General features: G+C 38.4%; 1 protein-coding gene across 1 annotated transcript in view; it reads right to left on the reverse strand.

The window, feature by feature from the left end:
* PKP2 (plakophilin 2) overlaps positions 1-25,457 on the reverse strand; it is an 86,586-nt gene that overhangs the window by 43,430 nt on the left and 17,699 nt on the right. Inside the window, exons 4-5 of the mRNA XM_022577079.2 lie at positions 21,386-21,521; positions 3,218-3,425 (exon numbers count right to left, since the gene is read on the reverse strand). Coding sequence (XP_022432787.1) covers positions 3,218-3,425; positions 21,386-21,521 — 344 coding nt within the window. The remainder of the gene's footprint in view (positions 1-3,217; positions 3,426-21,385; positions 21,522-25,457) is intronic.

Here is a 25,457-nt window from a genome sequence, read left to right on the forward strand (position 1 = left end):
ATATAGAAGCAGATGGTTTATTTTTTTATATCCTGGCCAGAAAAGTCAGAGTCTTATCTGAAAACACACCTGATTCTCTCATTTGTGTGTAATCTAGATATTCCCAGGCCATAAAACTCTTTTTTTATATTTGGTCAGGCATCCACAGCTATTGAGAAACTTCTATGAGTACCACAGTTGTTACTGCAATAACATAGTGGCACAAAATAAGTGGCAACTTAATATGAAAGGACACAAAGGTAGTTCAGAGAAGCCCCTTCCTTCAAAACTCTGCTGAGAGGAAAGGTGGGACCTGAGAGTAAAGTACAGAAGGATGGTATTTGAAAATGCTTCAGAGAGAGAAGTGATACTTGAGTAACTACTGAAGAATGAGAAGGTTTACCAGGTGGTCTAGGTATGAAAAAGGATTCCACTCCAAGACAACAGCAGAAGCAAAGGTATCGAGACAGATGAGACATGGGACAGAGCAGCAAATTCTTTAGGATTTCAGAGCCTGGGCTAAAAGGGTATGAAAAGAGACACTGCTGCCAATGGTCACCAGGCTCACATCATAAAATCTTTGTGTGAGATGCTACAGAGTACAGACTTCAACATAGGAAATGGAGAAAATAAAGGGACAATATTTTTATTTTAGAAAGAAATCACTAGAAGCAGAGTGGTGGACAGACTGGGAATGTGCAATACTGAATCATACAGGCCAGGCACAAGGTTACTCCAAGAGTAGACCAGAGAGATGAAGAGGGTTTGAATCAAGGCAGTGGCAAGAGGGGAGAGAGGAAGGGCCAAAAAGGAGCAACGGAGAGCTCTCTGATCCAAGATCTCAAAGACAAAGCCCCTTCCTAAAGAAGTGTAAAAATGAGTCACTCTTTGCCCCCAAAACAGTAGGTGGGAGCCACTTTGATATAGCAAAACACCCAGATAATACTGGGTTCAAATCTGGCCTTGTTCTTTGCTAGCTGTGCAACCTTGGGCAACTCAACCCCCTGAGCCTCGCACTGGTCATATGTAAACAGTCAATAATACCATACCTTATGGAGCTGTCAGGAAGAACAGAGATAAAAAATGGAAAGCCCAAGCTTATGACTAGCATGTAACAGAGGCTCAATAAAAAGATGTTTACAAAATAGACAAGAAAAGATTCACATATATGGTTACTCGCTTTGTGTTTTTTTTTTTTTTTAAATTGGGGTATAGTTGTTTTACAATGCTGTGTTAGTTTCTACTGTATCATTTTGTGTTTCTAAACAAAGATATAAACATGTCTAAATTAGTCAACAATTTATTTTTGAGGCCCAAAAAGCACTTATTCAGCACTTCCATTAATAGAGCTAAAGGAAGTTATTTAGTAGGATTTGTATCAAACATTCAACTATCAACTCAATTCAATTAATATGTAATGAACACCTTCTGGTAGGGATGTTTAGCTTATACCAGAAATCCTGGGAACTGCACAATCAAACTCCATTTGTCACCTCAGTAGATTATCTAAAGAAGACAGTGGTTTCTGCGGCATCAATACCACAGAGCATTCTCTGTCCTTAGCTTCCTTCTTCCTACACAAGAGAAGAGGAAGTTCATAAACAATGGATTATTTCCTTGACACAGAGCCACACATCCTCCCAAGATTTCTGGCTACCACACACCCTAACCTCGATCACTCTATTACCCAAGTTTCCTGTGAACGACCAGCAGCTTCTTTGCTTTGCTAGTGATTTTCACTTTGCTGGGAATAACTTTCATTCTCCTTCAAAACGCTAGTCCAAAGCCTAAACCTCTTTTAAGGTCCACAGTGAAATATATCTCCTCATGAAGTCTTTTCTGAGTGTAAAACAGAATAATCTCTTTGATTCTCTTTCGTGGTTCATAACTGTTTTTTAATAAAGAAAATGTTAGGTTCTAAACATGAGGTTTGGTTGCTATTTTTTTGTTTTTGTTTTTTTTTAATGCCAACCATCACATAATTGTTCACGTTTTAGTAGATGGAAAATAAAATTCACAACCTCTCTAGACTGTGATTCACCCTGGCTGGTACTTGAAGGCTGCCCTCTAAATGTTGGCTGAATGAATGAATAAGTGATATCACTCTTAATTTCTGTAGGTATTTTAATATAAGTCATGGATATGAAAGGAAATCTCTCATGGGACATGACAGCATGCTGGCAGAAGGGTAGTACGGTGCAACCCTTCATATAGTTTTATAAAATTAAAATCTATTGAGATAGAAAAATGTGATATTTTGAGATATAAATGGATAGAGAGGATATAATGACAATATTTTTATAGAAAAAAAGAATACTGTTGTCTAATAAAGGATGGCAAAAGTGCAACATATATTCAGTTCAACTTAAACAATATTTATGGAGTACTTCTTTTAAATAAGTATAAAGACTGTCAACTATTATCATTAAAAAAACTTTTATATATTAGAAAGGGTTAAGTTCTTTGGACCTTAGTTTCGTCATCTGTAAAACTGAGATTTAGTAGCCAATAATACCTAAAAACACCCCAAAACCTAAGGTTTTTGTGAGAATTAAAAATGTCTACTACCTGGGACACGGAAGATACTTAAAAGTCTCCCCAGGCAATACTACTGATGATTACACTCAGCAATGTTTCTTGCACTCTGTAATGTGTTCATGGAGCTTTAGCCGAGAGCTGATGAACCGTTTGCATTTCATTTTCAATGAACTATTTTCTCTTCTATCATACGTACTATTCATTTAAATGAAACTAGTCCTCCTTTCTCCATGCTTCAAGAATTACCAAAACCGTTAGTTTAGTTCTATCTGATTATTTTAGTTTTCCAATCCATGCACAGAAGGGAGATATTTATTTTTCCAAATCAGTATTTGAGTAGAAATATAAAATGGAGAACTGAAAAACATATCCAGTCATGCTTTTTTTCTTTTTTGGGGGTGTAGAGGGACAGGTAAGCTAGGAAGCTCGTATTGAGAGAGGTCCAGGTGATGGAAGCTGCAGAGAACTTCTAATTAAAAATATTAACCAAAAGCCTCAGAATCATTTCCACTTCAGAAAAAAGGAATTCAAACTTGACTTGAATCTGGGGTCTAAGCTAGCAGTAATAATGTTCCTTGAAAGCCCTCTCAGATAACCATGAGCCCATCAATCATTTGTTCCAGGAAACCTCAGAAAAAAACAGATGATATTAACACATCTGGCTGGGGTGCACTGCGCTGTAATAGTCAGTAAGCACTACCTGTTATTTGTTTCTTAGTCTCCAAGTCTCTGGTTTGCTTCAGCACCTGGAGCAGCCGAGGTACTCCACTGAGTTCAGCTACCTCCAATTTGTTGTCATTATCTTCAAACACCAAGTTTCTCAAGGCCCCACACACAGCTCGCTGGATATCTTCATTCTGAATTTTGAGGAGCTGTAGAAGCTTGGGGATGCCATGAAGCTGATTAACCTGGGGAAGAAGTAGATGCATATTTCAGATATTTATTAATTTTGATGTGGCATTAAAAATCTTCAATGTAATATGAATGAACAGATGAAGTTCACTGACTTTGTTGATAACTCCCACCAATCAATGTGTGGCACAACCTGGGACTCCAGTGTACAATATACCCCTGCTCTAAGGCAGTATCTCTCATCAAGGAGCTTAGAATAAATCTGCGAAATTAAGACTGAAACCTATGAAAAAATTAAAGGGCAAAGTTAAGTGATAAAGGGTTGAATAAGTGATAGTGGATAGAAAGAGTTGAATAATAAAAGCCTTAATCATAATGAAGATGAAGAGAACTGGGAATCAGAGAAATAAAGTTTTATGGAAGGATACTATATTACACGAATTTTTTCCAGGACAGAACTATACAGTCAAAATAATATTTTATTTATTTTTGGCTGGATTGGGTCTTGGTTGCTGCGCATGGGCTTTCTCTAGTTGCAGCGAGCAGGGGCTATTCTTCGTTGCAGTGCGTGAGCTTCCCATTGTGGTGGCTTCTCTTGTTGCAGAGCATAGGCTCTAGGCACGCGGGCTTCAGTAGTTGCAGCACGTGGGCTCAGTAGTTGTGCCTCGTGGGCTCTAGAGTGCAGGCTCAGTAATTGTGGTGCACGGGTTTAGTTGCTCCACGGCATGTAGGATCTTCCCGGACCAGGGCTCGAACCCGTGTCCCCTGCATTGGCAGGCGGATTCTTAACCACTGTGCCACCAGGGAAGTCCTATACAGTCAATATAAATAATAGAAATCACTCCCATCAGCAGTAGAAATAAAAATTCATTTACCATGGCAACTGTAGTAGCAATGCAAAACTAACCTTAAATGCAAGCTATTTTTTTTAATCGAGGTGTAAATGACATATAACATTATATTAGTTTCAGGTGCAGAACATAATGATTCGATATCTGTACATGTTGTAAAATGATCATAATAAGTCTATTTAACATCCATCACCACACATAGTTAATTTTTTTTGTGGTAAGAACTCTTAAGATCTATTCTCTTAGAAACTTTTTACAGTCACCATGCTGTACATTACATTCCCATGACTTATTTATTTTATAATTGGAAGAGTGCAAGCTATTTTTATGATCAATTGCTTTCAGTATTTAAAGACACTGAAATAAATTATGCAAGCATTTTAGGTAAATGACATAACTTTATGCTTTTTAATGTGCTGTTTTTTTCTTTTTTTTTGCGGTACTCGGGCCTCTCACTGTTGTGGCCTCTCCCGTTGCGGAGCACAGGCTCCGGACGCGCAGGCTCAGCGGCCATGGCTCATGGGCCCAGCCGCTCCGCGGCATGCGGGATCCTCCCGGACCAGGGCACGAACCCGTGTCCCCTGCATCGGCAGGCGGACTCTCAACCACTGCGCCACCAGGGAAGCCCTAATGTGCTATTTTAAAAATATTTCTTCTATACACATATGCAAGAAAGGACATGATATTAGAGAAAGAACCAGAGAGTCAGAACTAGGAATAAAAAAGAAAAATAGAAGGTTTTGATTCTGAAACCTAAGGCTGTTTAAGAAGAGGCCAAATAACGAGTCTGAATAAAGTGACTTTGTGTTTTAGGCTGCAAATATTATCTAAAGAAATCAGGAGGAGGATGCAGCATTGCAGAAGAGAAATGTTAAGTTGCAGACTGAGGGCTTTCTTTCTCAGAGGCTTCCACTAGCATCTGATTAAAATTTTTTTAAGTTGATAAGAGCTTTTTGGTAAAGATCTCAGTCATTTTCACCATCTTAATGCAGAAATTTTTAGGAATTAAGTTGCTGTGAATGAGCATAAGTTTCCCATTCAGATGATGTTCATCACTTATGAATGATGCCCTAACTGCACGACAGTTCCCACTCAGGAGAGAGCTGCACACCTGGTCCAGTGGCACATTTCACATTTTCTATGTCTCTCATAGACAGACAAATGGAATTTAAGACACTGTCTTCCAATCTTACATCTTCCTTTGTTAGGACTGGGGAGTAGACTAGAAAGTCAGGAATAAAAGTCAAGGTTGTAAAATAATCTAGTAAAAATAATAAACATAATAATAACCACAATACTAACAAAATAACAACTCTTCCTCCCACTTCTATCATTAGGAGGTGTTGGCATAGTGTTAAGAATTTTATATACATTCTCTAATCAATAACTTGCAAGAACCTTAAGAGGAAAGTACTCTTTTGGTCCCTTTAAGGCTTCAGTGGCAGCAGTAAGGAAGAATACTTCCACTTTTGGCTCCCTTCAGAGGAGACATTTGCAAAACAGGAGACAACTGGGAGACTGGCTATGTCTAAAGCCATTCTAATGTATTTGTATGAAAATGCTAATGATAGCTATCAATAAGATCTGGTCCAGCAGATCATCTATTTGATCACTTCATCTATTCCTATTATTACACTTCCTTAAAAGCAGAAAGGCACAGCTTATTTGAAAACAGCCTGTAACTCATGTTTTTCACTAATTCTGTCAATTTCTATTTCATAGTTAGGTTTTATGACGGTTGAATTCATACGCTTTAGACTTCATAAATGGCAGCTAGATGACAGAAACATTTCATTACTTAATTTACAACTAATAAGTTGCCTTCTTCAAAATATGATGTGCAATGGCCTCCCGGCTAAATTGCATTTCCAGCTGTGATGATAGCATGAGTGAGAAGTGGCTAGTGGAAGCCTCTACTGCCCTGCCTGGGTGGCATGAATGGCTGTCTTCTGCTAACAGCACTCTAACCCATTCCCTTACCCTGTCACCTTTATCCCCTTGGCTTTCAGCACTTGCTCCAGCCTGGAAAGAAGGAACTGCAGACACCTGATACTCAGATAAATGCTGAAATCCAGCTACAGCTCTGCTCACTGTAGAATGTGACCTCCTAGTATCTGGCACCTACCTCACATTTAAAAATAGATTTTAGTTACCATTATCCATTTTATCAAATAGATATATATCATATCAAATACAAGAAGTTGATAATATTCTGCTCATTGCCTATAACTAGGGCAGTTGGTAGTGACTCCTATTCATATTAGTTCCAACGTTAAATGCACTGTTCTTGCCCCTCTGAATTCAGGGAAACAGGTGGGACCAGAGAGGTTGCATATGTTTGTTATACTGAATCCTCATGGGATTTGTTCCCCCTTTGGGAAAGGAAACAACCAGACTAACACAAACATCTCAGAACTTTAAAAAAAGCTCCATTTGAGATGGCTTCTAAATATGTGAAAGGGCAAAATCGCATATTAGAATTTTAACTTTCTCCTTGACTGTTCTGATTCTTTTCCCTGCCAACTCTAGAAGAATTAAATGATGAGGGTTTCTGGTGGCAAATAAGTTGAGGGAACAAACTCTGTTGGCTCCCTCATGCCTGGTGCCTTTGCTCTCAGTTCCTTTCCTATCTGGAATGCTCTGCTCACTCTGCTTTTTCCGGCAAAGTCCTACTCATCCTGCATAAGCCAGCTCAAATGTCACCTCCTCTGTGGAGTGTCACCTTCTTTCTCTCTCTTCCCTCCCATTAGAATTAATCACTCCTTGCAAATTGGTATAACCTTTCAGGAAGGCAATTGTCAATATGTGTCAAAAACTTCAAACATATTCACTTTTAGTAAACTTCATTAGGAAATAATTTGAAATGCAGACACGGACTAACATGATAATAGTAACTAAATTATTTATAATATGGAAAAATAAGAAAGCATAAATGTCCAAAGATGGGGGAAGACTGGTTAATGATTAATTGTCACATATCCATAATACTGAGGTGTCCACAGGAGAGGCACAGCAATGTTTGAACTGACATTTTGTCATATAGTTCCCTCATCAGTCAAATGGGGACTGTGCAACATTAGCAGTGTGCTAGGCCCAGAGTAGTTACTCCACACATCATAGCTACTACTATGACCATTAATATGCCACCATTAAAATGAAGTTTACAATATATATATTTTTTTGGCCATGCAGTGGCATGACCAGGAATCAAACCCGTGCCCCTGCAGTGGAAGCGCAGAGTCCTAACCACTGGACCACCAGGGACCACCACTTTACAAAATATTTTTAATGTTATGAGAAAATGCTTGAGGCAATGTTATTGAAAAAGTTGAATAAAATATCTAATGCATTTCTGCTCACAGACCTAAAGAAGGGAATGAAACTAGGGGGTTTGGGAGAAATGGTGGGGTTATAATGTATGAATGGGGCATGCTACTTTGTTTTTTTTTAAACAACAAGCATGTATTTAGGCATGCTTTTTAAAAACAAAACATCCCCATAAACAAAGCTACATATTCAATTTGATGACAGCTGTGTACATGTATGCATTAAAAAAATCAGAGAGCAATACCAAATGATAACAATAGAAGGACTGTGGGCTTTTTTCCTTTTTTCTTTCTTAATTTCTCAAATTCCTTATAATGAGTTTGTATTAGTTTTACAATAAGATTTTGCAAGACAGTTATTGCAGTCACCGCTTCGGTGATGAGATTTGAAGCAGGCATGGAAACAAAACCAGCTTAAAAGGGTCTTGCAGATTAAATTAAGGGATTTGTCCTTTATATTGCAGGCAAGCAGGGCAGATATTGGAAAGGTCTTGCTGGATGCTGTGAAGAGACTGGGATTAGGAGTGGATAAGAATGGAGGCAGAGAGATTAATTAGGAGGAAGCCGGATTAAAAGGATGATGGTAACAGGGATCAGCATCATGATTAGGGAGAGCAAGATGTAGGCAGATTCAGGACACTTTTAAAAATATTTATTTTTATTTTTATTTTTTGGCTGTGTTGGGTCTCAGTTGCGGCACGCGCGATCTTCGTTGAGGCATGTGGGATCTTGTGTTGTGGTGCTCTGGCTCTTCGTTGTGGTGCACGGGCTTCTCTTTAGTTGTGGCATGCAGGTTTTCTCTTCTCCAGTTGTGGCGCGCGGGCTCCAGGGCACATGGGCTCTGTAGTTTGTGGCATGCTGACTCTCTCGTTGAGGCGCGTGAGCTCACTAGTTGTGGCGTGCGGGCTTAGTTGCCCCGTGGCATGTGGGAACTTAGTGCCCCGACCAGGGATTGAACCCACGTCCCCTGCATTGAAAGGCAGATTCTTTACCACTGGACCACCAGGGAAGTCCCCGGGACACTTTTAAAAGCAGCCTTAATAGGACTTGAAGACTGCATGAACGTGAGAAGTAAGGAAGAAAGAAGGTTCAAAGTCTCTGTTTCTATTTTGGTGTCAAACTACCTGGGTGAACTACCACTCACAGAGGAGTGAGTTATTATTTCAGGGCAAGCATTGTATGATTATCTGATTGCATTCTCACAACAACTCTTTGTAGTAGGACTATTAGTTCCAGTTTAAAGCAAAGCTGAGGTTTAGAGTGGTAAAATATCTTGCCCAAGGTCACCCAGGTAATTGGGTTGCTGGGATTCACACCCAGCCCCTGGCTACTCTTGAGAGTCAATGCTTAAACCACCACATGCCCTACCTGCCAACTCAGCAGAAAGGACAAGTTTAGAAGGAGAACTGACTGGACAGTAGAGAAAAAACAGCAATGAAGATAATGTGTTCATTTTTAGATAAGTTGATATTGAGCTCAGTGGGATGTCTAGCAAATAGATGGACATGTGGTTTGGAACCCAGGGAAAGGTAAGGTCTGGAGATGCTGTGAGTCATTAGCACTCAGATCACACATTAGTGAAAGCCAGAGGAGTAGATGAGGTGGGTCAGGAGATGGTGTCAAATAAGAAAAGTCCCAGGAAAGCATCTAGGGAACATAAACATTTAAGGTACAGGTTAAGGATAATTTTTTTTTTTTTAACAGAGGAAACCTGAAGGAGCCAGATAAGTGGAAAAAGAGCCAGGAGACTCTGGGGCCAAAAGAAGAAAGTTTCAAAAAGGAATGAGGGATTGACAGTGTTAAATGCTGAGTCTTAATCAAATAAAATAATAACTGAAAAGTTGCCATTGAAGTTTATGATTTAAAATTTTGATCTTTATATTCAAACTGTAACTTTTTTTGTAAATAACATTAAAAAACTATAGTACCATTCTTAATATTAATGGGATTTTGTTAATGCCCTTGGGTTATATTTTCACTTCTTAGATTTTCTACCAAGCGTATACGTGTATAGGTTTCATATAGTTTTCATGTTTCATTATTTTAAAACCAGTCTTTGTTCTAGCTTTATTACAATGAATAAGAGCTAAGAAGGCAAGCATAGGTTTAATCCTATATGCAAGCAAAATGGTATTTACAATCAAATTAGTAATTTAGGGGATAGTGGAAATCTAGCCCAACTTGGGTAACAAGAGAAAATTTCATGTAATTCCACATTATAAAATGAAAGCATGTATAAAAATGCTGAGTTTTAAAAATTGGGAATAAAAAAAGATTTGTGTATAAAGAAGGTTTATTACTAGCTAAATATATTATTTTAAAAAATGCTTACTGGGCTTCCCTGGTGGCGCAGTGGTTGAGAGTCCGCCTGCCGATGCAGGGGACACGGGTTTGTGTCCCGGTCGGGGAAGATCCCACATGCCGTGGAGCGGCTAGGCCCGTGAGCCATGGCCGCTGAGCCTGCGCGTCCAGAGCCTGTGCTCCGCAATGGGAGAGGCCACAACAGTGAGAGGCCCGTGTACCGCAAAAAAATAAAATATATAAAAAAAATTAAAATGCTTACTTATTTTTTCCATGGAATAAACATAGGCAAAGGGTCAGTGAGAAATACCCAAAACTTACATAACTTTTAAAAGTAAAATAGATGGGATAGGCCTTTTGAAGCAATACATAAAATACAGATATCATGAAGAAAAATATTGACAAATTTACTTCATAAGAATTTAAAATTAGGGACTTCCCTGGTGGCACAGTGGTTAAGAATACACCTGCCAGTGCAGGGGAAACGGGTTTGAGTCCTGGTCTGGGAGGATCCCACATGCTGCGGAGCAACTAGGCCCGTGTGTCACAACTACTGAGCCAGTGCTCTAGAGCCCGCGAGCCACAACTACTGAGCCCATGTGCCACAACTACTGAAGCCCACACTCCTAGAGCCTGTGCTCCGCAACAAGAGAAGCCACGGTGATGAGAAGCCCGTGCACCACAACGAAGAGTGGCCCTCACTTGCCGCAACTAGAGAAAGCCCACACTCAGTAACAAAGACCCAATGCAGCCAAAAATAAAGAAAGAAAGAAAAAGAAAAGAATTTAAAATCATGCACAATGTAAGATATCATAAGCAAAGTTAGGAAAGAGCACTGTCACATATGTAGCAATGGATTAACGTGCATAATAGGTAAAGAACTCTTACAAATAATTAAGAAACAGACACACGTCTTGGGACTTCCCTGGTGGCACAGCGGGTATGACTGCGCTCCCAATGCAGGGGGCCCAGGTTCGATGCCTGGTCAGGGAACTGGATCCCACATGCATGCCGCAACTAAGAGTTCGCATGCCACAACTAAGGAGCCAGCGAGCTGCAACTAAGGAGCCTGAGAGCTGCAACTGGGGAGCCCGCCTGCCACAACTAAGACTCGGTGCAACCAAAATAAATGAATAAATAAATAAATAAATAAAATATTAAAAAAAAAGAAACAGAAACACGTCTTAGAAAAAATAGTCAATGAATTAAAAAATGACAACTGACTGAATAAATACAAAGTCAAAAAAACATCAAAAAATGCTCACCTTCATGAATAATTAATGAAATGCAAGTGAAAAAAAATTAGTGGAAGCTCATTTGTCTGACTTACTAACTGATCTGCAGGATTAATCACATTCTCTTTTCCCTCTGTGACATCCACGGATTTTGAGTACTATCAAAGCTGTAGGTTAGTATATGTTGGTCTTTGCATTCTTATTTCTTCTAGTTTACCAAGAATAACTTAGGTTTCTTACCCAATGCCTTTATGTCAGTTATACTTGTTATTGTAATTATGTAATTTACTTACCTATTCTGAAAAAGCTCTGTGTCTCTGAAAACTAATTTGAATGCTTTAGAAAGACTAGATAAAGGTGAAGAGCTTTAAAAAGCTCTGTAATTGGTTGTGGAAGAAATTAACCTGAAAGACTAGGTAAAAATATAAGAATCTAGAAGGATATGAACTCAGATGAATAAGGGCCACTAAGTTCTCATCTCACTCCAAAAAAACTAAAAATGGCAAATGAAACATAATCGGCATAGTTTATGTATGAAAGACAATGACAAACTCTGTAAGTGTGTGTGTGTGTGTGTATAATTTTTTAAAAGAATTTCTCTGTAATTCTGATTACCTGATCAGTTATTCGTCTTGAGTTCCAGAAACAGCGAATTTCTTCTATAAAGAGATACCTTTCTTTCTCCTTATCAGATTAACAAAAATGAACAAAAAAGAATAATATCTTGCGGTAGTAATGGTGCATGTAAATAGGCACTTTGACACCATGCTGGTGGGAGTGTAAATTTGTATAATTTGGGGGAAGATTTATAGGAGGCTATTTATCAAAATTAAAAGTGACTCACTAGTAATGAGGACTGGATTTACCTACCATTTGAACAATTTTAAAAACCAGACAAAACATACAATAGTTTCAATAACTGGACATGAGGCAATGATGGACAGTGATCCCTAAGAGATGGAGAACAAGCAAGGACAGCCCTACTGCTGCCTCAGATCACAGTCTAGAGAGAGTTCCCAGGCTGTGGTGCGATTTGGGAAAACCTAAGTGGAATTCAACAAGCAGAGCTGAGGAGAAAGAGTGAAGAATCCAAGAAGAACAAAAAGGCTAGTGTTTGCAGGGAGGAGTACCAGTAAGAAAAGAGCTGCACAGAAAGAGAACTCCTGAGATCTGCAGAGGGTCCCCATTTAGTATTCAGTAGAGTATTAATCAGTTCATCTTTGTGAGGAAGTTGCCTGAGGCCAGGGAAGTAACTGCCTAAAAAAGTTACTGCTCCTCATGCTCACACAGGCCCGTGAACAGGGCCTATTCTCACTAGCCAGCCAGAAAGCCTCATAATTCATAGTACATTGGGTAGAGTTCTCAGAAGTGTCTTGCCTTAAGAAGTGGGGACTAATAAGTTCTAGAATAAATGCTGCTCTGGTCCCACCAACAAATCTCAAAAGCAAGATTTGAAAGAGTCAAACTGTTTTCAAGTAATTTAATTGTATCCTTGAGTTTGTGAAGAAAACTCAAGAATATCTACAAATATAAAAATGTCTAGCATCCAACAAGATAAAATTCATAATACCTGGCATTCGATAAAAAATTTCCAGGCATGCAAAGAAGAAAAATATTATCCATAATGAGGAGTAAAAACAATCAAATGAAACCCACTCAGAATGTAAATTGGTGCAGCCACTATGGAAAACAGTATGGAAGTTCCTCAAGTAACTGAAAATAGAGTTGCCATATGATTCAGCAATCCCACTCCTGGGCATATATCTGGACAGAACTATAATTTGAAAAGATACATGTACCTCTATGTTCATAGCAACACTATTCACAATAGCCAAGACATGGAAACAACTGACAGATGAATGGATAAAGATGATGTGATTAGATATAATGGAATACTACTCAGGCATAAAAAAGAATGAAACAATGCCATTTGCAGCAACATGGATGGACCTAGAGATGATCATACTAAGTAAGTCAGAAAGAGAAAGATAAATACCATATGATATCACTTATATGTGGAACCTAAAATATGACACAGATGAACTTACTTATGAAGCAGAAACGGACTCACCGACATAGAGAACAGACTTGTGGTTGCCAAGTGGGAGGGGGAGGTAGGGGAGGAAAGGATTGGGAGTTTGGGATTAGCAGATGCAAACTATTATATATAGAATGGATAAACAATAAGATACTACTGTACAGCACAGGGAACTATATTCAGTATTCTGTAATAAACCATAACAGAAAGGAATATGAAAAAGAATACATATATGTATACCTGAATCACTTTGCTGGACAGCAGAAATTAACACAACATTGTAAATCAACTATACTTCAATAAAATAATTTTTTTTTTTTTGCGGTATGCGGGCCTCTCACTGTTGTGGCCTCTCCCGCTGCGGAGCACAGGCTCCGGACGCGCAGGCTCAGCGGCCATGGCTCACAGGCCTAACCGCTCCGTGGCATGTGGAATCCTCCCAGACCAGGGCATGAACCCGTGTCCCCTGCATCGGCAGGTGGACTCTCAACCACTGCGCCACCAGGGAAGCCCCAATAAAATAAATTTTTAAAAAATGAAACCCACCTAGAATGGACACAGATGTTAGAATTAACAGACAAGGTCATTCAAGCAGCTATTTTAACAGTCTTCCCTACACTCAGAAATCTTCAGGAAAGATGAAACATATTAGGTAGGGACACAGAAGATATAAAAAAGACTCAAATTTAACTTCTAGAGAGGAAAACTATAATTTATGAAGTAAAAAATATACTGAATGAGATTAATGGCATATTAAACATTGCAGAAGAAAATTTTAGTATATTTAAAGCATAGAAAATGAATTTATCCAAAAAGAAACATACAGAAAAAAGAAACCAACTAAAAAAGAAAAATAGAGTATGCATGAGCTGTGGGACAACCTCAAGCAGCCTAATATATATGTAACTGTAGTTCCCAAAGGTGGCACAGAAGAAAATTTCCCAAACAAAATTCCAAAATTTGATGAAAAGCAGAAATCAACAATTTGAGAAGTCTAATGAACTTAAGAAGCCTACGGAAAACTGCACAAAGGTACATTGTGACCAAACTGCTCAACACCAATGATTAAGATAAAATCTTAAAAGCAGCTTGGGTAGGCAGGGAGAGACACATGTACAGTACAAAAATAAGGAGGACAGGACATTTCTTGTCTGAAACAATGCAGGTGACAAGACAATGGCGCAACAACTTTCAAGTACTGGAATTAAAACACCATCAACCTAGGGTTCTGTTACTAGTGAAAATAACTTTCAAAAGCAAAGATGAAATTCTTTTTCAGATATTCGAAGCTGAAATAGTTAATCGGAGATTTGCACTACAATAAATGTTTTAAAAAATTCTTCAGGCAAAGGGAAATGACATCAGATGACACCTACAAAAAGAAATGAAGAACACTGGAACAACTTAGATAAAATGAACAAAGACTTTGGTCTTTGGATGACATAAACTACCAAAAATCAATAGGAAGAAATAAATAGTCCAAATAGCCCCATATCAGTTAAAGAAATTAAATTTATAGTTAATAACCTTCTCACAAAGAAGACTTAAGGTCAAAATACCTTCACTGGTGAATTCCACCAAACATTTAAGGAAGAAATAATACCAAGTCCAATCAAAATCTTTCAGAAAATTGAAGAGAAGAGGAAACTTTCCAATTTATTCTATTAGGCTAGTATTACCCTCAATCTAAAACTGGACAAAGACATTACAAGAAAAGAAAATTACAGGTCAATATCATTTGTAAATTAGCTTTGTAATTTCTTGACAAAATTTTAGCAAATCTAATTCAAAAATATAAAAAGTGACAGTATATCATGATCAGGTGGGTTTCATCGTAGGAATGGGTAACATTTAAAAATCAAAGTAATATATCGTATTAGCAAAATTAAAATAAAAACCAGAGAAGTATTTCAATAAATGTATAAAAAGCATTTAATAAAATTCAACAGTCATTCCTGAGGGGGGAAAAATCTATTAAATTAGGGACAGAAGGGAAGTTATTTAACTTGATTCGGTGATTTATGAAAAACCTACACCAACAGCTAACATCATACTCAATGGTAAAAAGCTGAAAGCTTTTCCTCAAAGATCAGAAGCAACAAGGATGCCCACTCTCACCACTTCTGTTCAACACAGTATTGAAAGTCCTAGCCAGAGCAACTAGGCAAGAAAAAGAAATAAAAGGCATCAAATCAGAAAGGAAGAAGTAAAATCATCACTATTTGCAGATGACATGATATTATGTACAGGAACCCCTAAAGATGTCACAGAAAACTGTTAGAACTAATCAACAGATTCAGTAAAGTTGTAAGATACAAAACTAATATACAAAAATCGGTTGCATTTCTGTATACTTAATAACAAACTATCAGAAAGAGAAATTAAGAAAACAATCCCATTTACAACTGCAGCAAAAAGAATAAAATCCTAGGAATAAATTTAACCAATGAGGTGAAAGACCTGTACACTGAAAATTATAAGACACTGATGAAAGAAACTGAAGAAGACACAAGTAAATGGAAATACATTCCATGCTCATAGACTGGAAGAATTAATATCATTAAAAACATCTATACTACCCAAAGCAATCTCCAGATTCCATGAAATCCCCATCAAGATTCCAATGGTATTTTTCATGGAAGTAGAACAAGCAATCCTAACATTTATATAGAACCACAAAAGACCCTGATAGATAAAGGAATCTTGAGAAAAAAGAACAAAGCTGGAGGCATCATGCTTCCTTGATTTCAAACTATATTAAAAAGCTATAACAATCAAACCAGTATGATTTTAGAATAAAAACAGACATATAGATCAGTGGAACAGATTAGAGAGCCCAGAAATAAACCCACACATTTTGATCAATTTACAACAAAGAAGGCAAGAATACACAATAAAAGGTTTTGGGGAGGCTGCACAGCCACATGCAAAAGAATGTAACTGTACCACTATCTTACACCATACACAAAAATCAACTGAAATGGATTAAAGACTTGAACCTAAGACCTGAAACCATAAAACTCCTGGAAGGAAACATAGGCTGTAAGCTCCTTGACGTTGGTCTTGGTGATGATATTTTGGATTTGACATCCAAAGAAAGGCAACAAAAGCAAAATTAAACAAGTGGGACTATATCAAACTAAAAAGCTTCTGGCACAGCAGAAGAATAGATCAACAAAAGCCAACTTATACAATGGGAGAAAATATTTGCAAATCATATGCCTGATAAGGGATATATATAAAGTATATATACTTTATGTATGTAAAGTATACAAAGAACTCATACAACTCAACATCAAAACAAACAACCTGATTAAAAAATGGGAAGAGGACATGAATAGACATTTTTCCAAAGAAAACAGACAGATGGCCAATAAACACATGAAAAGATGTGTCACTAATCAGCATCATTAATCAACAAGGAAATGAAAATCAAAACCACAATGAGATATTACCTCACACCTGTTAGAATTGCTATTACCAAAAAGACAAGAAACCCTTGTGTACTGTTGGTGGGAATGTAAATTGGAGCAGCCACTGTGGAAAATGGTATGGAGGTTCCTCAAAAAATGAAAAATAGAATAACCATATAATGCAACAATTCTACTTATAGGTATTTATCTGAAGGAAACGAAAACACTAACTCAAAAACATATATGAACCCCCGTGTTCACTGCAGCATTATTATTATTTTTTAAATAAATTTATTTATTTATTTTTGGCTGTGTTGAGTCTTTGTTGCTGTGCACAGGCTTTCTCTAGTTGCGGTGAGCGGGGGCTACTTTTCATTGCGGTGTGCGGGCTTCTCATTGCGGTGGCTTCTCATCGCAGAGCACGGGCTCTAGGTGCACGGGCTTCAGCAGTTGTGGCGCATGGGCTTAGTCGTTCTGCAGCATGTGGGATCTTCCTGGACCAGGGCTCGAACCCATGTGCCCTGCATTGGCAGGCGGATTCTTAACCACTGCGCCACCAGAGAAACTCGACTGCAACATTATTTATAATAGCTAAGACATGGAAACAACCTAAGTGTCCATCGGTGGATGAATAAAGAAGTTGTGGTGTGTAAATATGTATATATGGAATATTATTCAGCTATAAAAAGGAAGGAATTACTGCCACTGCAACAACATGTATGGACCTTAAAGGCATTATGCTAAGTGAAATAAGTCAGACAGAGATAGACAAACACCCTATGACCTCACTCACATCTGGAATCTAAGAAACAAATAAAACAAAAAACCCCGAAAATCACAGGTACAGAGTACAGTTTGGTGGTTGCCAGAGGTGGGGAGGGGGTTTGGGGCAGGGTGCAATGGGTGAAGGGGGTCAAAAGGTGCAAACTTCCAGCTATAAAATAAATAAGTCCTGGGTATGTAATGTACAGCATGATGACTATAGTTAATAATACTGTATTGTATATTTGAAAGTTGCTAAGACAGTAGATCTTAAAACTTCTCAGGACAAGACAAAAAATTTTGTAACTATGTGTGGTGATAAATGGTAACCAGATTTATTGTGGTGATCACTGCACAATATATACATATATCATACCATTATATTGTATACCTGAAACTAATATAATGTTATATGTCAATTATATCTCAATTAAAAAAACAAAACAAAAAGCTGGAAAAAACTGTTGTTAAAAATACTAAAGTATAAGCCTTTTCCCTTTCTTCCAAAAAAAAAAAAGAAAGCAAGAAAAGAAAAAAGAAAAACCACAAAAATACCCCAGATTAAATTCCTCAAAAAACAACAACAAAAAAAAAAACTTACAGGTAGTATCAGACTTAATAGTGTAAGCACAACTGAATGCTTTCCCCTACAATCAGGAACAGGACATGTCCACTCTCACTTCTTTTTAACATTGTACTAGAGGTTCTAGCCAGTACTAAATTAAAAAAAAAAAAAGACGTATAAGTCATCCAGATTAGAAAGGAAGAAACAAAACTGTCTTTATTTGCAGTTGGCATGACCTTCTATGTAGAAATGTGATGAATCTACAAATATGCTACAAGTGCTAATAAGTGAATTAGGTAATAACACAGGTACAAACCAACATATAAAAAATCAACTGCATTTCTATCTACTATCATTGAACTACAAAAAATTGAAATTGAAAAAAAAAACTTGACCATTTATAAAAGCATCTAGAAATATGATATCTTTAGGGAAAGATCTGACAAAAGAATGAAAGATCTCTAGAGTAAAAACTACAAAACACTGTTGAGAGAAATTAAGGAAGACCTAAGTAAGTGGTGCAGTATACCATGTTCAGAGGTCAGAAGACTTGTTTAGATGTCAATTCTCCACATATTGATCTACAGATTCAATGCAACCTCAAAAGAAAATCCCAGAAGTTTTTTAAAATATAGAAATTGACAAGCTCATTTCTAAAATTCAAATGGAATGCAAAACACCTAGAATAGCCAAAATAACTTGAAAAAGAACAAAGTCAGAGGGCTAACATTACCTAATTTCAAGACTTAATATAAAACTATGGTAATCAAGACAGTATGGTATTTGTATAAAGATAGGGCTTCCCTGGTGGCACAGTGGTTAAGAGTTCGCCTGCCGATGCAGGGGACACGGGTTCGTGCCCCGGTCCAGGAAGATCCCACATGCTGCAGAGCGGCTGGGCCCGTGAGCTGTGGCCACTGAGCCTGTGCCTCTGGAGCCTGTGCTCCGCAATGCGAGAGGCCACAGCAGTGAGAGGCCTGCGTACCGCAAAAAAAAAAAAAAAGATAGAGATCAATGGAATAGAATACATAGTCCAGAAATAAACTCACATATATGCATATGATCAATTCCTTTTCAACAAAAGTGCAAAAATAACTCAGTACCAAAAGGCTAGTCTTTTTAACAAATCCTGCCTAAACAACTGCATATACATATATTTTAACAAAAGGAATTTTGGTCCACATCTTGCAATATATACAAAAATTAACCCCAAAAGGACTGTTGATCAACTATAAAATATTATACTTAAAAAACTTCTAGAAGAAAATATAGAAGAGTATTTTTGTGAACTTGGAGTACAGAAAGATTTCTTGGATACACCATGAAAAGTATGACCCATAAGGAAAAAACTGATAAATTAGACTCCATCAAAATTAAAAACTGTTAAGAGAATGAAAAAACAAAACACAACTGAGAGAAGATATTTCCAAATCATATATATGAAAAAAGATTTATATGCAGAATCTATAAAGAAATATCAGAATTCAATAAGAAAATAAAAGACCCAAATAAAAAAATGGGCAAAAGATCTGGAAACACATTTCACCAAAGAAGGTATATAGATGATAAATAAGCAAATGAAAAGATGTTCAACATCACAGGTCATTAGGAAAATGCAAATTAAAACCACAATGAAATACTACTACAAACCTATAGGCTCTAATAAATACTGACCATGTCAAGTGTTAGGATATCGAGGAACTGGAACTCTCATACATTGCTAGTGGGAATATAAAATGGTACAGCTACTTTGTAAAACAGTTTGGCAACTCCTTAAAAAGTCATACAACTACCATGTCATCCAGGCATTCCACTTCAAGGAATTTACCCCAGAGAAATTAAAACATTTGTTTGTATACATGTGTTCATAGCAGCTTTATTTGTAATAGCCAAAACTCAAATGTCCATCAACAGGTAAATGGATAAACACATTATGGTGTATCCATACAACAAAATACTACTCAGCCATACACACACACACATCTTTTGATACATACAACATGGATGGATCTTAAAAGATTTAAGTTAAGCTGAGTAAAAGAATCCAGACAGGGCTTCCCTGGTGGCGCAGTGGTTGAGAGTCCGCCTGCCGATGCAGGGGACACGGGTTCGTGCCCCGGTGTGGGAAGATCCCACATGCCGCAGAGCGGCTGGGCCCGTGAGCCATGGCCGCTGAGCCTGCACGTCTGGAGCCTGGCTCCGCAACAGGAGAGGCCACAATGGTGAGAGGCCCGCGTACCGTTAAAAAAAAAGAAGAAGAATCCAGACAAAAAATGCATATTTACTAATATGATTCCATTTATATACAAATCTAGAAAATTCAACTTATCTATAGTAACAGAAAGCAGATCACTGGTTGCCTGGGACTGGAAGTGGGTTGTGTAGGGGTGGGATGTATTGATTACCAAGGGGCACAAGGAAACTTTGGAGGTAATGGATATGCTCATTATATTGATTGTGATGATGGTTTCACAGTATCAAAACATATGTCAAAACCTTGTCATTTTGAACCTTAGCAAGTCTGTTAAAAAACTGAACAAACAAAATTGGTGCACTTATACAAGAGAAATCTATGTGGCAGTTTTAAAGAATGAAGTAGGGCTAATAAATACTGAAGTTTTCTAAGATATAGTGTTAGATAAAAACATAAAGTACTGAGTACTGTAAATAACCTGTTACCATTTGTGATTTTATTTTAAACAAAAAAGGATATTCAACCAACCCATCCAATAATTGTTTCTACATGCATAAACTATCTCTGGAAAGATACCCCAAAATTGATGAGAGAGACAAAGAGAGAAGGAGGGAGGGAGGAGGAATAAGAATGGGAGGCTGAGAGAGAAAGAGGGAAATGGGGGGTAGACTGGGGTTTGGAGTAGGAGAGAAACTTATTTTTCACTGCATACCTTTTTGAACTATGATTTTTTTTCCCCCACAAATGTACCACTCTTTAAAACGAACATTGATTCCATTTTGGAGGATCTGTCCTATAGCAACACTGGTGGAAATGCCAGAAGATACATGTACAAAGCTATCCATTGTTGTAATATGTTAAAGAAATTGTTTAAGGAAAACAAAAATTGGAACACATTGCTTACATTTAATATATTTTTTTAAACATAGAAAATAATAGCCTAAAATGTACACTCATTTTCTCTCTCTCACTCCCTTTCTCTCTCAGAAAAATCTGAAACTATACAGACTGACACAAACAATTATCTCTGGGGATGGTTCTAAAAGGTCAGACAAAGAAGGGAGAGGTATGTGTAGTGATTTACATTCTAAGTCTCTGGATTGCAGGAAAATTTTTTTTGGCAATCAGTGTATATTTCCTTTTAAATTAAAAGGTCTCAATAAAGATTATTTATTTATTTATTTAATTTAAAAAATTGAGCTACAATTGACATAACTCAATGAAGATTTTCAAAAATTAAAATAAATTAAAATTGGTTTCAGTTTGCAGTATCACCGTAATAGATGTGAAAGTGTGCTAGTTTTACATCAGACTTAATATGATATGCTCACCCTTTTCCGTGCTTCAGATTTCTGGAAGCACTCATGCTGTATGAAAGTAGCTGCAGCAGAAATCCTGGACGGCGGCGTGTGGTCTGCCTCAAGCATACTCACTGCTCGCTCCAGGGTCATCTCCGTGTCTGCATTCCTAGACAAACAGTCACAGATTCAGCAAAATTCCAAACCTGCCCTCTCCTGTCAACTTGATCCTCCAGAGATGACTTGGCTAATATCGTGAAGCACCTAGAACGTCTGAGCCTTGCCTCCTCTTCAGCCAGAGGAATAATCAGCCTCTGAGGTCAGAAGGTATAGGAAGCTAGCAGCAGAAACACTCCAGCTCTGGTCAGACTAGCCTCTAAAGATACCACTGAATTGAGAAGAAACTTAACTCTGTTTAAGATAAACATGTATCTTACACGAAATTTAAAAGAAATTTGGTCACAGAAATTAAAAATTATTCCTACCCTGGTAATGTCACACCTGTAAGTTAAACACCTTCCCTCAAAAATCATTAGATTTTTCTCACCAGCTGCTCAAAATCTGTTATTTCACCTGAAAATCAGTTTTAAAAGAAGCATTCTAAAAGTGCTCTTATTTGATGAATATAGTAGTATGTAAACAGTACGAGCCAGGAAAACTGAGTTTGTTTGGTTAAAATAAGTCATGCTAGTGTGACAGAATCCATCAGGAAAGGTAATGATTACATGCAACAATAAAAAGCCCTTTTAAAAGACAATTTTATAAACATTCTGTTACCATTTGCTTTGCCATTGTAATGACATTCAGTTTACATCTATCTAGTAGCATACTTTGTCCTCTCCTAATTGCAGGTGTGTAGTGTTATGAAATCTGACTCAGTTTGATACTGACAGGATAATTTGTAGAGAACAAATAAAATTGCTATGTGTAAAACAATAGCTCCCAAATGCCTCACAGAAGTGGCATTTTTTTCCTCCCCTTTTACTTCTGCCTAGAGGGTGACTAGGTTAGGCAGCCTATTACCAAGGTAGATGTGCACTTCCTTTTTTTCTTTTGCACATTTGCACTTCCTTAAGTATCGCCTCAGAGAAACCATACTCAGGATGGCAACACGTTAGGACTGTGGCTAAAGACATGCTTTAAAGGTAACCTAGGACTTTTTTTGGCTTCAAAGAAGGTTACACCTGATTCATTTCAGGTAATGGAGACTCCTAAGACATTATGGGAGGGAATTTTCCAGTACCTGCTAGCAAGAACAGTGAGGAAATTCTCTCTTACAGCTGGCTAACCCACCAATACATGCGCCTGTGTACAGAGGTGAGCATGTGTATGTTGTGAATGGCTGTGTGTGTGGGTGTGGCACAGGTGAGGATAAGAGTAATGGGCCTCATGACTAAAAACTAATTTCCACTGCTTCTGAAACACATGTTCAAACACAGAAGTGTTACCTCATGAATACAAGGGTATTAAAAATGAAGCACTTCTGGCATCTATACTGAGAATTATATAATGATCTCATATTTTTAACTGTTGGGACTTAGCAATCAAGTTAATTGGTAAAAATGTAGGCTATTTTCACTAAAACTAGAATTTGAGTCACTTTTATTTAATATAAACACCCTTTTGAAAAGAGATGGAACCTCCATCCTGTTTTCCAATAGCTAGCTAGTGGGAAGCAGCGGCATAGCACAGGGAGATCAGCTCGGTGCTTTGCGATGAACTAGAGGGGTGGGATAAGGAGGACAGGACGGGTGGGAGGCTCGAGAGGGAGGGGATATGGGGACAGGTATATGCATATTCACTGATTCACTTTGGTGTACAACAGGAACTAACACAGTACTGTGAAGCAAGTATACTCCAATAAAGATCTATTTAAAAAAAAGAGATGGAAATATATCATATGCATGGACTCCAATTCCTTTACAGGGAAATCAAAAGTGAAATTAGTTTTAAGTCTTTTACCATCCACCACTACAGGTGTTTAAACTAATGAAAGGTCATTCATAACCTAAGAATAACCTCCTGTTTAACACTTCTTTTTTTTCAAGATTCAGCCATTAATGTACTTCGTAAGTCATAAATGACTCAGGAAAGTTTGAATTCCCAAGTCTCTAACACCAACAATTAATTCCATTCCTGAACATGATTCACAAAGAACTTCTGCATTCACTACCAGCCAACATAATGCTACTTTACTTTATCATTAAAAACAATTCCAAAACATAAGGAAGACTTGCTCAACAAGAAGGTCTGCCACAGCTGTCAGGGCATCAATTTCCTGTTTTGTTATTGTCTGTAAAGTCCAACTCTATAACATGGCATATGTTCTGACCTCAGTCTGACTCCATCTCCTGCCATCCTCCACCCTATCTCCTCTCCCTCCCCTGATGGACTAACCCATCCTCCAATCACACCAGACTTTTAATCCTTCTCTAAACACTGCACGCCTCTTCACAAGCCACTCTCTCTGATTTTTCTAGAAAGCCCACCCTTCTACCTAATTCTTTTTTTTTTTTTTTTTGCGGTACGCAGGCCTCTCACTGTTGTGGCGTCTCCCGTTGCAGAGCACAGGCTCTGGACGCACAGGCTCAGCAGCCATGGCTCACGGGCCCAGCCGCTCCGCGGCATGTGGGATCTTCCCGGACCGGGGCACAAACCCGTGTCCCTTGCATCGGCAGGCGGACTCTCAACCACTGCACCACCAGGGAAGCCCCCCTTCTACCTAATTCTTAATTTTTCAAGACTCAATTCAAATATCACTTCTGTGAAATCTTTCCTGTAGCCCTACCCCCAGACAGAGCTATTCTTTTCCTCCTTTATTCTCCCATAGCACTCCTCCCCTCTGTTTCCCAACAAAATTGAAGTCTGCTAGTGCAACACACAGCAGTCAATCTAATGACACAGAGTTGTGGTGAAGGAAAGTACAGCGTTTACTTCAGGGCACCCAAGCAAGGAGAATGGGCAGCTCATGCTCAAAAGACCAGATGGCTGTCAGGGAAGGGTTTTTTTTTTTTTTTTTTTTAAATAAAATTATTTATTTATTTATAGGGTTTTTGTTGCTGCGCGGGCTTTCTCTAGTTGCAGTGAGCGGGGTGGGGGGATACTCTTCATTGTGTATGGGCTTCTCACTGCGGTGGCTTCTCTTGTTGCGGAGCATGGGCTCTAGGCATGGGCTTCAGTAGTTGTGGAACACAGGCTCATTAGTTGTGGCTCACGGGCTCAGTGTTGTAGCTCGTGGGCTCTAGAGCGCAGGCTCAGTAGTTGTGGTGCACAGGCTCAGCCGCTCCACAGCAAGTGGGATCCTCCCGGACCAGGGCTCGAACCCGTGTCCCCTGCACTGGCAGGTGGACTCTTCACCACTGCGCCACCAGGGAAGCCCCAGGGAAGGGTTTTTAAAGGCAAAATTAGGAGTGAGGGTTGCAGGGTGCCTGATCAGATTGTGGACATTCTTCTGATGGTGGTGAGGTAACAGGATGATGTTCCAGGAATCTCAACAATCAACCTTCTGGTTCCAACCAGTATGGGGTTTGGTGTTGGTGGTCAGCACATAGTCACTATCCACAATGAGTGGCGGTCCTAGTTTCTGCAGAACTCAGAGATATGTGTTAGATTGTTATCTATATCCCTTCAGGATGAACTAGGAGTCCTGTGACTCCAATGTTCTAATCATTAACTACTTGAGCCGGCTCTTTGGAACTCAGAGAGGGCCTAGGAGACAAAAGCCTTTCTTCAAACAAGAAACGTGGGATATGGAGGGAATTTTGCACCCAGGCAAGGCCCTGCAGGGTCCTGCCTGCTTTCACTTCAATCTCTCTTCCTCCCTACTTCCTTCCCTGCTTCCCTTTCGTCCTTCTTTCCCCCCTTTCTGCTCACTCACAAAACATTTCTTGAAGCCTGTAGAAATGTGGCTTGGGAGATGGGGTTGGGGAGGGAAGCATCAGGATGAGCAGTTGTTCCTCGGCCCCATTATCCACTGAGCAGATTCTCCAGAAGTGAGTCTTTTCAACAACTTTAGTTAATATGTTAATATGATATCAATATATGTTTTACAAAAATGTAAAGAGGAAGCAGTGTAAAATATCACTGGTCAGAATATGAGATATTA

This window comes from Delphinapterus leucas, chromosome 11 (assembly GCF_059928025.1).
Source record: "Delphinapterus leucas isolate spDelLeu-1000000601 "Yukka" chromosome 11, BTC_Dleu_Yukka2, whole genome shotgun sequence".
NCBI classification, from domain to species: domain Eukaryota; kingdom Metazoa; phylum Chordata; class Mammalia; order Artiodactyla; family Monodontidae; genus Delphinapterus; species Delphinapterus leucas.